Source organism: Ranitomeya variabilis, chromosome 2 (assembly GCF_051348905.1).
Source record: "Ranitomeya variabilis isolate aRanVar5 chromosome 2, aRanVar5.hap1, whole genome shotgun sequence".
Classification (NCBI taxonomy): domain Eukaryota; kingdom Metazoa; phylum Chordata; class Amphibia; order Anura; family Dendrobatidae; genus Ranitomeya; species Ranitomeya variabilis.
In genome coordinates this window covers 454,178,118-454,192,804 of record NC_135233.1, presented here as the reverse complement: position 1 = coordinate 454,192,804, position 14,687 = coordinate 454,178,118, and the positions used below count along the sequence as shown (strand labels likewise).

Genomic DNA, 14,687 nt, shown 5'->3' with positions numbered 1-14,687 from the left:
CTTTTGGGGCTCTTCAGTCCAGTGGGCGGTCCTATCAGCTTCCTTTGTATAGGTGTATATACATAGCTAGGTGTCAGTCACTGATAGGACCGCCCACTGGACTTAAGAAAAATCCCAGAAAGAGCAGAGGTCTAAATCATGGAAAAACAGGTTATAGTGAGTCTTTTCTCACACAACTATAGATCAATCTGCTCAGCTCCCCCTGCTCTATAAAATGGTGCCTGCATTTTCATTTTGACAGGTTCCCTTTAATTATGGTCTCATTTAACGACTTCTGTAAGTAGTTTTTTGCGAATATTCCTGGACAATTGAGAGTTGCATGGGGCTGTCTTCTGTGTCACCCCTGCTCTCTGCCCTGTAACGCATATATCCTACCAGCTGAAGGTCACCACTATATTTAACCACCAGATGGACAGACTAAATACGATCTCCCGTATCCAAATTAACCCATGTGTTTCCCCCTGCTAGAAAACTATTGGAACCAGTGTTCAGCCTCTTTCCTCCTCTGTCTCGCTGCCTTGCTCGGCTCTCAGGCTGTATCTAGTACCTGAATGTAGACGTTGACACTTGCCGTAACCTTCACCTTTCCAAGATCATGTCAAGAATGTAAAATGCATTAGTGGAACGAGCACATTTGGCTAGCCCTCCATATATACCCCATCCACTTTCATCCCACCACCTCTTAACCTTCTGTACACCCTGCCTCCTGTGGTCCTGCCCTTTGGCTATTTGGTTTTGTAGGAGGGGTTGGCGAAGGGTGTGCTTTTTGGAAGAGATGAGTTGAGCCAGTGAGGCACTCCGAAGTTTTGTCACCTCCACTCTCCCTCTGCACCAGCACCATTCCAACTTTGGTCCTTTTCTTTTATTACTCTTCTTTTTATTTCATTTTATTTCCACTTTACCATGTCTAGACCCCTTACTGACCAGGAGAAGAGAAAGCAGATCAGTGTCCGGGGTTTGGCAGGAGCAGAAAATGTTTCCGATCTGAAGAAGAACTTTAACCGTCACTTACACTTCACTCTCGTGAAGGATCGTAATGTGGCCAATCCCCGTGACTACTACTTTGCCCTCGGGCACACGGTCCGTGATCACCTGGTGGGTCGGTGGATCCGAACACAACAGCACTACTATGAACATGACCCCAAGGTGAGTTGTGAAACACCCAAGACATCCGGCATAAAGATGCAAGATGGCTGTAGATTGTTTTTTTGTAAAAATTGTGTGTGTTCCCGTAATTCAGGATCACATGGCATGGGGCACATATTTTTACATGTTACCTTCAAAATAACGAAAAAAAAGGCTAAACATACTTTTAAAGAGAAACTATGATTAGTTCAAAAGTGGCCATTTTTTGTTGTTCTATTATTCCCGCTGCTCACCTGATTAATTCATTTTTTGACTTTTTTTAAATTGGCCAAACGGTTCCACAGATATGGTCCTTTTTATTTAGTGCTGCATTTGATGATCTTAACCAAGAGGGCGTGTCACAGGATTCTCTACGCTGTGAGCCACACCCCTTGGTAAAAAAAGGTCCATATCTCTGGAACCATATGGCAGATCTAAAAAAAAAACAACAACTGCATACTTGGGGGAGCAGTGGGACTAAAATACAAGTAACTTTTAACCTCATGACCGGTGCTCTTTAAATATAATTGGGTATAATTGTTCATTGTATAGACAGGGAATGTGCTGCCGACATTATGCAAACACAACCAAAGGATCGTATTAATGTTCTTTAGTCCCTATATAGTTGGCATCAGGCTGTGTAATGGGTCCTTTAATTGAGCGATATTGACTTGCTGTCCTCGAGTAATCTGCCCTAATGATTCAAAGGTTTAATAATCCACAACTTCACAATTACAAGGGGGCCAACTTCTGGGACCCCCATTGGTCCTGGGAATGGAGCCTGTCTAAATGAAGGGTTGCTTGAGCATATATAGGACTGCAAGAAAAAGCTGGCACTTGGCTATCTCCGACAGTCCCATGGCGGTTGAACGTAGTGAAGGTGCCCGTGCTCAACCACCGCTTCTCAGAACCAGTGGTGTTACCGGTGGTTGGACCCCGGCGATCGTGAAGATGCAGATAGGGTATAACTTTAAGGATGCAATTAGATGGACCACGACGATCATATAGCAATGATCGGACTGGCTGGCGGTTCTCCTGGCCCAAGCATGACCGAGAAATACATGCTGTCACGTTTGGATCAGGATAGCTGCCGGCCAGTCTGTGCACTATGATGCCATCATCGTTGGTGTTTTATGGCCGTCTGACTGCGTCCTAAAACTTGGTGCAAACCCTTTAAGTCTCGGCAGATTGCATTTGTGTGTACCTGTGGTCCACATAGCAAACAGCAGACCATCTTTAATATCCAGGGTCCACCATGGAATATTTATTCTTCATGGGGCGACTAATTCTGGTAGTAGAAGGAACTTTTCAGATAATCAAGATATGTTAGAAAACTAAGCAATTTGCAATTCTCCAATATTGTACTGTACATCTCCAAACCACATCAATGATTAATTAATCAAAATAATCCTATATGCGGCACAAGAGAGTGATGTATGTGCTGTAGGTCATCCTGTTCTGAAGTCATAAAATGCCCCCAATTTGTAGACTTCAGTAACACATTTTTGCTGTTTTGCTATGTGGACACAGAACTCCACAGCAACTTATAATATCCTTAAAATTAAATCATCTGTCTGGTTTAGAAAACCTATTTTGGGGGCATTCTTGTTCATTCATTTATCTCTCCCTGTAATGGAGGAGCCCAGCACATTCGTACATTATATGGCAGCTAATGAGTCCTCCTGTGGTGGCGGTGCTAGAAAAGTCAACACTTGTTGCTGGGTCTGATCTCTGATTTCCCTGCAGGACATTCTTGGATCGCCTTATTTTTGAGATTTTTATATATTTTTTTAAAAGGATGGTCGAAAGAATGTCGAATTGAGCATATATTATTATATATAATATATGGTAAATATATATAAAATAAAATAAAAATATATACCGGTATATACTGTATGGTACATATGGTATATATTACTACTTCACTATTATTATTTTCCCACAATAATCCTCCTGGGTAGACAATTTGTCATGGGGCCCCCCAGTGTTTGTCCACTATACACGTTGTAAGAGTGAATCAAACACCAGAGGGCGCTATAACATGTGTGTATCAATATCAAGACACAGAAGCATTTACCAGTATTAATAAATATATATATATATATATATATATATATATATATATATATATATATATATATATAAAATATATACATTTATTCAATTTTGAACGATCTAAGGCTATCTTCCCATGATGAGTATTTGATTTTGCACATTTTTTGCACCTTCTAAGTAAATTAGGTTACTTACCTGTCTTCACTTGCATTTTATAGTTTTTTTTACGCTTTTTTCCTTGTCTCTTTTTGATATGTCATGTTTTAAATAAAGCTGCTTTGTTTTTGTTTTTTTGTTTTTTATAAAAAAAAAAATTCTTGAATGGCAGAGCATAAGTGGATTTCTTTCAGTTTAGCAAGCCGTATCTGTAGTACAAGAATAAAGTATTTTTACGTTTTTAACACATTTTCAGAAAAGAAAGGAAAAAAAAAAAAAGGCCGATGTTCAGAAAGTCATCTCCATTTACAAGCAAAGGAGTTACATACATCCCCCTAGACACAGGAAAAAAATCTATAAAGAATTACAGTTTCTTTGAAAATCTATATAAAAAAAAAAAGTTAAAAAATTATACAGTCAGGATTTAATTTGTTTTTGCTTTTTTTATGCTTCCTGGTATTTGGCTTTGACAAAACTTTGACACAGTCACGTGCGGATTCCATTATTTTTCTACTTGCGGAATTTCCGCATCTATTGCAAGTCTATGTGGAAAATCCGCACAGAAAACACAACGTACCCGCGAGAGGCATTGACATGTTGCGGATTTCAAGCATGCATTGTAGGTCAGTTTACTCAGAAAAAAAGAAGCGAAAACTCACTAAAATCTCATGGTGGGAACTTACCCTAATGAGTATTCAGTAGAGCTGCAGGCCGATCAAGATATAATAAAGTCTATAATCTAAGGCTACGTTCCCATGATGAGTTTTTGGAGAGTTTTTTTACATTGTGTGTTTTCGGGAAAAAAATGCAAGTAACCTATCAAAAACTCACCCAAAGCTTAGGGAAGGAACGTAACCAAGAGCATCAAATGCGATAGCACTAAGACACTGGGATTGCAATAAGCCACCACTTGGAATTTTTTATCTATGAGAAAAATGAAAAAGGCTGATGGTATAGACAGACATACAGACCAAAACCTGGCACAATGATAAAAAATGTTCTATCGTATGCAAAATAAAAGTGGACTTCTGAATGAGGTCTTATATACTTTTTTTTTTTTTGCTGTGGACAACAAAGGGGTTTGACCCATTGGAAAGTGTGCAGGGAAATTGGAGTGGTGTAAATTGAGATCTCACATGTCAAAATTGTGCCACAATTTGCCGTAATCACTGCACGATTATTCGAGTAAGGCTCGTATCCCCATAACCGTGCACTCTATACAGGATGGCAATCACTCAACATATGAGGAGAAATGCTTCATCGTCGGGTGAAATGATTATTTGTCATGTGGAAAAGGTCATCGTTCTCGGCAACACATCATCTGTTTAACACTGCACGATTATTCTAGGAAAGCTCATCTCGCCATAATCTTTCCGTCTATACAGGATGCTGACCCATCAAATAAACAAAACGCTTGTTTGTTGGGTGAAAATATCTTTTGTGCTGCACAAAATATCATCGTTCTTGGCAACATCTGTATAAGCAGTACCTGTGCTGCCGAGAACAATGGCAGCTTATGCGCTATTATGTATATTGGCTATTAAATTACCCCTGGTTGGGTAATGGAAACGGACCCAACTAGACGGTCTAAGGATGCATCAAATTAATAAAAAGGGGTTGAGCACTACTTGGACAACCCCTTTTCAATCCATATTTTTACCCTTGGAATATAATAACACTTCTACTCACTTCTGGTGCCATCGCTGTTCCAGCGGTGTCGGCACTGGGTCTCCCAGGGATTGCGTGACATCATGTCACGTGATCTTGGCAGTAAATCATAGGCCGCTCCACTCTCCTTGCCTTTGGATCAATCACATACATCTGGAAGAAGTGAGAGAGCTACAGATCTTACTTTGTCTGAATGTATGTGATCTGTTCTAAGGAGGGGGGGAATAGAGCCAGTGCTGATTGGCCAGAAGTATTGTGAGAGCCAGTGCTGCAACTGCTGGAACAGCGCTGGCACCTGAGGGGAGTTTAGGTGTTATTATTTTACACGGGGGAAACATAGGGATTGAGGAGAGGTTTTCCAAGTGGCAAACACCCCCTTTGATAAATTTGTCATATTTTAAGACTGACTAGTAGAGTTGATCATAAAAATTTGAAAGAACCAGAAGTCCATGGCCGCTGGACCAGAGCCCTGAGAACCTTCCGGCTCCTCTTCTGATATCCCCAGCCCGGGGTGACGTCATGTGGGCATCACACCACAACTATGGCACCAGCCAAATCTACTTATCAGAAGAGGCACCGGAATGCTAAAAGGTAGATCAAGGTTCGCAGGGTGGTCCAGGGCCTGACAACATGGCCGCTGGACCAAGAATCGTTATGATCAACTCTACTGCCTAGTCTAAAAGTGAGGACAGTTTTAGAACATCAGCCCCATTGTGTTAGAATAAAAATTTGACCACATTAATGATTTTGGTATTTAATAGTTTGAAGTTGTGAAATTTTTAATCTTACTAATCAGTCTTGAATTTTTTGGTACGGAAATGTATTAGACGCCGGGTCACCTCATTATGTTGTTAGCCATTTTTAAGAAAAAAAATCCATATAGCTGCAACTTAGGCAAGCACTCCAATCATAGTTAATCACATAGGCCTCAGATCCCCAGATTTGGTTTGACTGAATTAAGTGAATCTGTGAAGAGCGTTTTTTTTTCGAAGGCTGTATATACCAAGCAAGTCTTAAGTCTTAAAATCACTTGTCAGGGTAATTCATCCTTTTCACACTCCGGTTTGATCAGAGCTTTGTGTGTGATGACAAACAGGGAACCGGGATTAGGCAATGACTGCATAAGCCGGGCAGAGGTTTATCCGAACAAAACAATTTATGCTGTCTGTCGATGCTACGTTTACAGACATCGTTTTAGAGATCTCAGTAGAGAACGCTAGACCGGGCTCCATGACGTGCTCCTTCATATGTTATTCTGTCATGTCGAGCACCGGAATAATTTTTTTTATCCTACGTCTAGAACGGTTTTGCTTTTTTTCCCCTTTTTGTGCATGTACTTCATTAGCAGTAAAGAGATCTTAATGACGGATCTTATCTCACCAATGCCTCAAGCTCGTTCGTTAAAGGTTATACATAGTTAAAGAGGATCTGGCAGCTCTCCTGAAATGTGTTTTAGTAAATACTTGAATTTCTCATGAAATATCAACGCTGGAGAATCTATTTCTTATGCATGTAAGGCCGGTTTCACACGTCAGTGGCTCCGGTACGTGAGGTGACAGTTTCCTCACGTACCGGAGACACTGACACACGTAGACCCATAAAAATCAATGCATCTGTGCAGATGTCATTGATTTTTTGCGGACCGTGTCTCCGTGTGCCAAACACGGAGACATGTCAGTGTTCGTGGGAGCGCACGTATTACACGGACCCAATAGAGTCAATGGGTCCGTGTAAAACACGGACCTCACACGGACATTCTCCGTCTGGGGTCCGTGTGCTTGCAGGAGACAGCGCTACAGTAAGCGCTGTCCCCCCCACTGGTGCTGAAGCCGCGATTCATATGTTCCCTGCAGCAGCGTTTGCTGCAGAGAAAATATGAATAATAGTGTTTAAAATAAAGATCTATGTGTCCGCCGCCCCCCCACCCCCTGTGCGCCCCCCCGCTGTTCAGAAAATACTCACCCACTCCCACGTTGGCTGTCACTCCTTCCTCTCTGCCCCGCGCCTCCTACTGTATGCGGTCACGTGGGGCCGCTCATTTACAATCATGAATAGTCGGTTCCGCCCCTATGGGAGGTGGAGCCACATATTCATGACTGTAAATGATCGGCCCCACGTGACCGCATACACTAGAAGCCGCGGCCAGACCAGGAAGCAGCGAGGGAGGCGGGTAAGTATTTTCTGAACAGCGGGGGGGCGCACAGGGGGTGGGAGGGCGGCGGACACATAGATCTTTATTTTAAACACTATTATTCATATTTTCTCTGCAGCAAACGCTGCTGCAGGGAACATATGAATCGCGGCTTCAGCACGATGCAGGGTACCACACGCTCCGTGTGGTACCCACTCGCCATACGGGCGGCACACGTGTGCCGCACGTATGGCCTACGTGAGTTCCCAGGCACACGGACACGGATAACTCCGGTACCGATTTATTCCGGTACCGGAATTATCTGGACGTGTGGGACAGCCTTAAAGATAAGTTCACACAAGGGTTTGGGATCAGTTTCTAAAAAATCCAGTTAAAAATACAAATGAAACGGAACAGAAATGGATTCCAAATAGACAGGAACGGAAGCCAAATTCTTCATTTTGGACATAGCCGTGTTTACTAAAGGTGTCTCTAAATACCTCTATATTTTCTACGCATACCCAGTGTTTAAAAAGAACCATTTTTTACCAGACAGAGCATATTAAACTGGCAACATCAAGAAATAGTGGCCACAGAACTGAGCAGAACGTACCGTAGTTTTTATTTTTTCATTTCGCCTCTCCGTTGCGGAGAAATTAGCTGGTAAAGTTTAGGTTATAGTTCACCTGGGCATTACCAGAGATTTGTCTCTGGGGGTGTGTACATCTTCTCCTGCATGAAGCTGACCAATCATAAGCAGGCTGTAACTCAGAGGGGAGAAGAACTTGACTTCCTCTCCTGAGCTGAGATATGTATCATTACAAACACTTTCAGATCTCATCTAATGAAGCTGTCAGCTCTCACCCTACCCACATGCTCACTGACATGAGAAGAGATTTAGAAGTGGAGGGCGTGTTCATTTTTTTCCTCTGTATGTTGCTGCCTGCTTATGATTGGTCAGCCCAATGCAGGGGAAGAAGTACATGACTCAAAAAACATCTGCACACACCCTATGAGTTACAATTTGTGTATCATTTAGGATTTGGCTTTGCCAAATTTTCCAAGAAGATCCGATTCTCAACAAATAAATTTGCAGCAAATTGAACATTTCTTATTATGCTCTGGGGTCTCCATAGACCCCAAAGCATAATAAATGTAACATGTGAAAAACAAAAAACCTAAAACTCACCTGTCACCTCTCCTTCCACCCTGCTGCTCGCTATCAGCTATCTGGTCTTCTTCTGTCTATTGTCTCACACCGCATCGCTGTTCTCTTCACTGTAAGCCAGGAGTGCCGGCAGTAACTTTGTGTTGTAAGGTTGTGGCACACATCACAACCTTATTATGCGCAGTGACCCCCATGGGCCAGACATTCCAAATGGCGTCTGGGTATCCTGGGTCATAGGGAAGAGGCCTGCGATATGTTGCTTAATGGTAAAAAGAAGACTGGTGGGCAGTGAACAATGGGGGGGTTACCAAAATGGTGGCCAGGCATTTTATTTTGTGAATTAAGAATTGGAATCACAAAGAGTTTGAATTCACTGTGAATGGAGAATTTCAGGAAATTCGACTTGAACTCGATCCTACACAGAACGATCTACTCATGTCTAATTACAATTCCTATGAGTGTTTGTTACGACTGTTTATATGGTATCTTCTCTTGCAGAGAATTTACTACCTCTCCCTGGAGTTTTATATGGGTCGTACTCTCCAGAATACTATGGTAAATCTGGGTCTTGAAAATGCTTGTGATGAAGCTACATATCAGGTAACGATCATGATGAAAGCAATCTGAATACCTTACATGCTAACATGATGGAGAAATAATTGTGTTCTCCAATCTCTGTTTAGCTTGGACTGGACATGGAGGAGCTTGAGGAAATTGAGGAAGATGCAGGTCTTGGAAATGGTGGTCTGGGAAGACTGGCAGGTAAGTAGGACAGATTATTAGGGTACGGTCACACACCGGTTTAAAAGCCAACATGTATTTCCGCATCAGATAACAGGAGGGCTATCCCTGGATTTCTGTAACAGTGTTACGCTCACCTGGTGAGGTGGATCCACTAAGCCCAAGGTCCTTGTGGCCAAAGGCATCAGTGCAGCAGGCAGGTGAGGTACAAAAGAAACAGGAAGCAGAGGTTCTGGAGACCGCAGGTGAACAGGAGACCAGCAACAGGAGGCAGAGGTCCTGGAGACCTCAGATGGACAGGAGACTGGGAGCATGCAGCAGACGTCCTGGAGACTGCAGGTGGACAGGAGACCGGAAACAGGTAGAGAAGGTCCTGGCGACCTCAGATGGACAGGAGACTGGGAACAGGCAGCAGAGGTCCTGGAGACCGCAGGTGGACAGGAGACTGGGAACAGGCAGCAGACGTCCTGGAGACTGCAGGGGGACAGGAGACCGGGAACAGGTAGAAGAGGTCCTGGAGACCTCGGACAGACAGGTGACTGGGAACAGGCAGCAGAGGTCCTAGAGACCGAAGGTGGACAGGAGACCAGGAACAGGCAGCAGAGGTCCTGGAGACCGCAGGTGGACAGGAGACAGGGAACAGGAGGCAGAGGTCCTGGAGACCGCAGGTGGACAGGAAACCAGGAACAGGTAGCTGAAGTCCTGTAGGCTGCAGGCACCCAGGACTCCGGAGCACTTGACAGTCTTAATACCAAGACACAAGTGTGTGTGTTTTGGTAGGCCTTATAAAGGCCCAGGCAGAGGATCACATGGGATCACGCTGGTCCATCTGCAAAGCCCGATGTGAGCACAACAGAGTTCGGTGGACCAGGATGAGGGAAGCAAAGCCCGTATCCAGGACTGGTGTGTAACAAACAGCTCTGCCCAAAATGTACCACTAATGGATCCAATCCTCTTCTCTTCCGAGCAAAATAAGTAGCATGTGCTAAAAATATGCCTAGAAATTTTCTGTTGCATGTAAGCAGGGGTGCAAAAATACCATTGCATGCGATACTGACCGTAGTCGAATTTGACTTGGAATTTTGTGCAGACTCTGTCAATTTGAAGTTTTTTTTCTTCTGCTGTGAATGATTATTTGCACATAATTATACATTAACCCCTTAATGACAGCCAATACGTCTTTTAACTGACCTGAGGTATAAGAGAATAGCCTCCCCATACAGGTAACAATCCAGCAGCTGTCGGCTGTACACTATAGCTGACAACTTGCTGCATCAGCCACGATCAGTGTTTGCACCGTCCAAATCTGTTTAACCCCTTAGATGCTGCTGTAAATAGTGACTACATCATTATATATGGTTAACAGAGTGCGGGGGCTTCCTCTTTATCCCAGTTGGTGCCCTCAGATCATGATTTTGTGGTCCTGATGTTTGCCATGGCAATTCATGACCAAATAGCGGCTCTAGTAATCTGTTCAGAAGTTAGCGGCATTTAGGTGGTAAAAATAGACATTCTCATTTCTGTCATACCACTTTGCATTAATTCCTGTAAAGCACCTGAAGGGTTAATAAACTACCTGACAGCAGTTTTCAATATGTCAGGGGGTGCTGTTATTAAAATGGTATCACATTTGGGGGTTTCCCAATATATGAGACCCCTAAAGTCACTTCAAACATGGATAAGTCCCTAAAAAAATAAATTTATTAAATTTCCTTGAAAAAATGAAAAATTACTGCTACATTTTTAAACCTCCTAAAATGCTAACAAAATAAAATAACATTTTACAAATGATGCTGATGTAAAGCAGGCATGAGGGAAATATTATTTGTTAATGGTTTGCTGTGGTATGACCATCTGGATTAAAGGGATAATCATTCAAATTTTGAAAATTGCTAATTTTTTAACATTTTTCTCAAATTTTTGATATTTTTTATAAATAAACACAAAATATATTGACCTAAATTTACCATTATCATAAAGTATAATGTGTCACGAAAAAAACAGTCTCAAAATCACTGGGATTTGTTGAAGCGTTGCAGAGTTATTACCACATAAAATTAGACTGGTCAGATTTCAAAAATTTGGCTCCGTCACTAAGGGGTTAAAAACCTTTCTACAATGTTGGATTTCACCAATATCAAGGTAACTGCCTATACTAGCAATATGCCATCACTTTATGAGATGGGAATACCCTGTTAAAGTCTCCAGCTCTCCAAAAGTTCCCCATATTAGGGTGCTAATGGCAGAAAATGTAGCAAATCATGGATTACTCCTACAAGTCCAATGGTTGAGCCCAAATCCCTGATGTTTCCTTACCAGACAGAAGTAAGTCACGACTCTGAATACACATAATAGTGACATCAGGATCCATTACCGTCAGGGTTTTCGAGAATCTGCACAGTGAACGTATTCAACATTGGAGATATTTTTGCTGAATTATTAACGTTCTATCCATACCTTTCTCAGCTTGTTTTCTGGACTCCATGGCCACCCTTGGACTGGCTGCTTACGGTTATGGAATCCGATATGAGTTTGGAATCTTCAACCAGAAGATAGTAAATGGCTGGCAGGTTTGTGAAATACCGAGATGTTTGCAATAAACATAGACCGTTATTATTTTCACCAGATCTCTGTTCCCGTCTGCGTTAGGAATTCCATTTTTCTGTTCCATAATCGGAGGATAGAATAGAAGGTAGGATGTGTTCCAATCAAGCTATTTTAAAATTTTAAGAGCAATCTGTCAGCAGGTATTTGATATATAACCTGTAAGCTGAGGACAACATGAGGTAGGGGTTAAAGCACAGATTTCAACGATGTGTCACTTATCAGGCTGCGTGCTGTTGTTTTCTTGCAATGAAGGTTTTATCACCAGGTGATTATCATTGCTCTGACTAGCAGGCACACGCTTTCTAGTCCCGACTCCGCCCCCTTCTCTGATAAGCAGCTCACTATCTATAGACAATGTACATATAGAGCCTGGTGTGGGCGGGTTAGCTTTCTCAGCTCTGCTGCATTGCGAAATCTAAGAACTCTGATTTTTTTCTCAGACGGAATCTGTCCAAGCAAAAAAGTCAACATGTGCACGGCCTCACTGACCAACATTGGTCCCAGTGCAAGCTGATGTTTTGCCCGATTGCACTCAGACTGTAAATACTATCATATGCACGATCGATTGAGGTGACATTTATCTCATGTGGCTGCGTGTACAGTGGGGCAAAAAAGTATTTAGTCAGTCAGCAATAGTGCAAGTTCCACCACTTAAAAAGAGGAGAGGCGTCTGTAATTTACATCATAGGTAGACCTCAACTATGGGAGACAAACTGAGCAAAAAAAACCCAGAAAATCACATTGTCTGTTTTTTTATCATTTTATTTGCATATTATGGTGGAAAATAAGTATTTGGTCAGAAACAAACAATCAAGATTTCTGGCTCTCACAGACCTGTATCTTCTTCTTTAAGAGTCTCCTATTTCCTCCACTCATTACCTGTAGTAATGGCACCTGTTTAAACTTGTTATCAGTATAAAAAGACACTTGTGCACACCCTCAAACAGTCTGACTCCAAACTCCACTATGGTGAAGACCAAAGAGCTGTCAAAGGACACCAGAAACAAAATTGTAGCCCTGCACCAGGCTGGGAAGACTGAATCTGCAATAGCCAACCAGCTTGGAGTGAAGAAATCAACAGTGGGAGCAATAATTAGAAAATGGAAGACATACAAGACCACTGATAATCTCCCTCGATCTGGGGCTCCACGCAAAATCCCACCCCGTGGGGTCAGAATGATCACAAGAACGGTGAGCAAAAATCCCAGAACCACGCGGGGGGACCTAGTGAATGAACTGCAGAGAGTTGGGACCAATGTAACAAGGCCTACCATAAGTAACACACTACGCCACCATGGACTCAGATCCTGCAGTGCCAGACGTGTCCCACTGCTTAAGCCAGTACATGTCCGGGCCCGTCTGAAGTTTGCTAGAGAGCATTTGGATGATCCAGAGGAGTTTTGGGAGAATGTCCTATGGTCTGATGAAACCAAACTGGAACTGTTTGGTAGAAACACAACTTGTCGTGTTTGGAGGAAAAAGAATACTGAGGTGCATCCATCAAACACCATACCTGCTGTAAAGCATGGTGGTGGAAACATCATGCTTTGGGGCTGTTTCTCTGCAAAGGGGCCAGGACGACTGATCCGGGTACATGAAAGAATGAATGGGGCCATGTATCGTGAGATTTTGAGTGCAAACCTCCTTCCATCAGCAAGGGCATTGAAGATGAAACGTGGCTGGGTCTTTCAACATGACAATGATCCAAAGCACACCGCCAGGGCAACGAAGGAGTGGCTTCGTAAGAAGCATTTCAAGGTCCTGGAGTGGCCTAGGCAGTCTCCAGATCTCAACCCTATAGAAAACCTTTGGAGGGAGTTGAAAGTCCGTGTTGCCAAGTGAAAAGCCAAAAACATCACTGCTCTAGAGGAGATCTGCATGGAGGAATGGGCCAACATACCAACAACAGTGTGTGGCAACCTTGTGAAGACTTACAGAAAACGTTTGATCTCTGTCATTGCCAACAAAGGATATATTACAAAGTATTGAGATGAAATTTTGTTTCTGACCAAATACTTATTTTCCACCATAATATGCAAATAAAATGATAAAAAAACAGACAATGTGATTTTCTGGATTTTTTTTGCTCAGTTTGTCTCCCATAGTTGAGGTCTACCTATGATGTAAATTACAGACGCCTCTCATCTTTTTAAGTGGTGGAACTTGCACTATTGCTGACTGACTAAATACTTTTTTGCCCCACTGTATGTGATTTGCATACTTCTGCTCACATCTCGACTAGACATCCTCGACGTCACTCGGAGCACTTCTATTGAGAGAGGGTGCACTGATTTTGAAAGTCAGAATGTGAGCGGAAGTATGCAAATCGCATGCATGCTGCCAACCCCGTTAACACAAACATACAAATCATCACAAGCTGCAGCATGTATTTGCTTTTTGTAAGGAAGTAAGGCAGCAGTAATACCAACCATAAATCATGACTTCATCGAGTATAGTTGATACCCTTGAGTATATAAAGGGATGGCAAAAGTGGATTTACAGTGCCTGTGTTAGAGTACTTTCACATTACGTTCCGGCACCCGTTTGGTGGCCCTGTCGGGACATTAGACCCAATGAGGAAACGAAGCTGTGGCGTTGCTTCTCTGGCTTCCTTAGACCTTTGGCTCCAGGCAGTAGCTCCAGAGGCACGGCACACAGCTCCAGATGTCTCCACTGCCCATCAGCTAGACATTCAGCACTATAGCTCGTGCTGACCACACATGCTCTCTGTAACTGACACAGGCCCTCTGCAACTCACACAGGCCCTCTGTAACTGGTACAGGTCCTCTGCAACTCACACAGGCCCTCCCTCTGTAACTGGTACAGGCCCTCTGCAACTCACACAGGCCCTCTGTAACTGGTACAGGCCCTCTGCAACTCACATAGGCTCACTGCAACTGGCACATGCTCTCGGTAACTGGTACAGGTCCTCTGCAACTCACACAGGCCCTCCCTCTGTAACTGGTACAGGCCCTCTGCAACTCACACAGGCCCTCTGTAACTGGTACAGGCCTTCTGCAACTCACACAGGCTCAC

The 14,687-nt window shown here is 43.1% G+C and overlaps 1 protein-coding gene across 1 annotated transcript in view; it reads left to right on the top strand.

Moving 5' to 3' along the window:
• The first annotated feature begins 776 nt into the window (after window positions 1–776).
• PYGM (glycogen phosphorylase, muscle associated) overlaps window positions 777–14,687 on the top strand; it is a 62,169-nt gene continuing 48,258 nt past the window's right edge. The window contains exons 1-4 of the mRNA XM_077287324.1: window positions 777–1,146; window positions 8,802–8,903; window positions 8,987–9,065; window positions 11,511–11,614. Of these exons, the coding sequence (XP_077143439.1) occupies window positions 904–1,146; window positions 8,802–8,903; window positions 8,987–9,065; window positions 11,511–11,614 (528 nt within the window). The 5' untranslated portion in view covers window positions 777–903. The remainder of the gene's footprint in view (window positions 1,147–8,801; window positions 8,904–8,986; window positions 9,066–11,510; window positions 11,615–14,687) is intronic.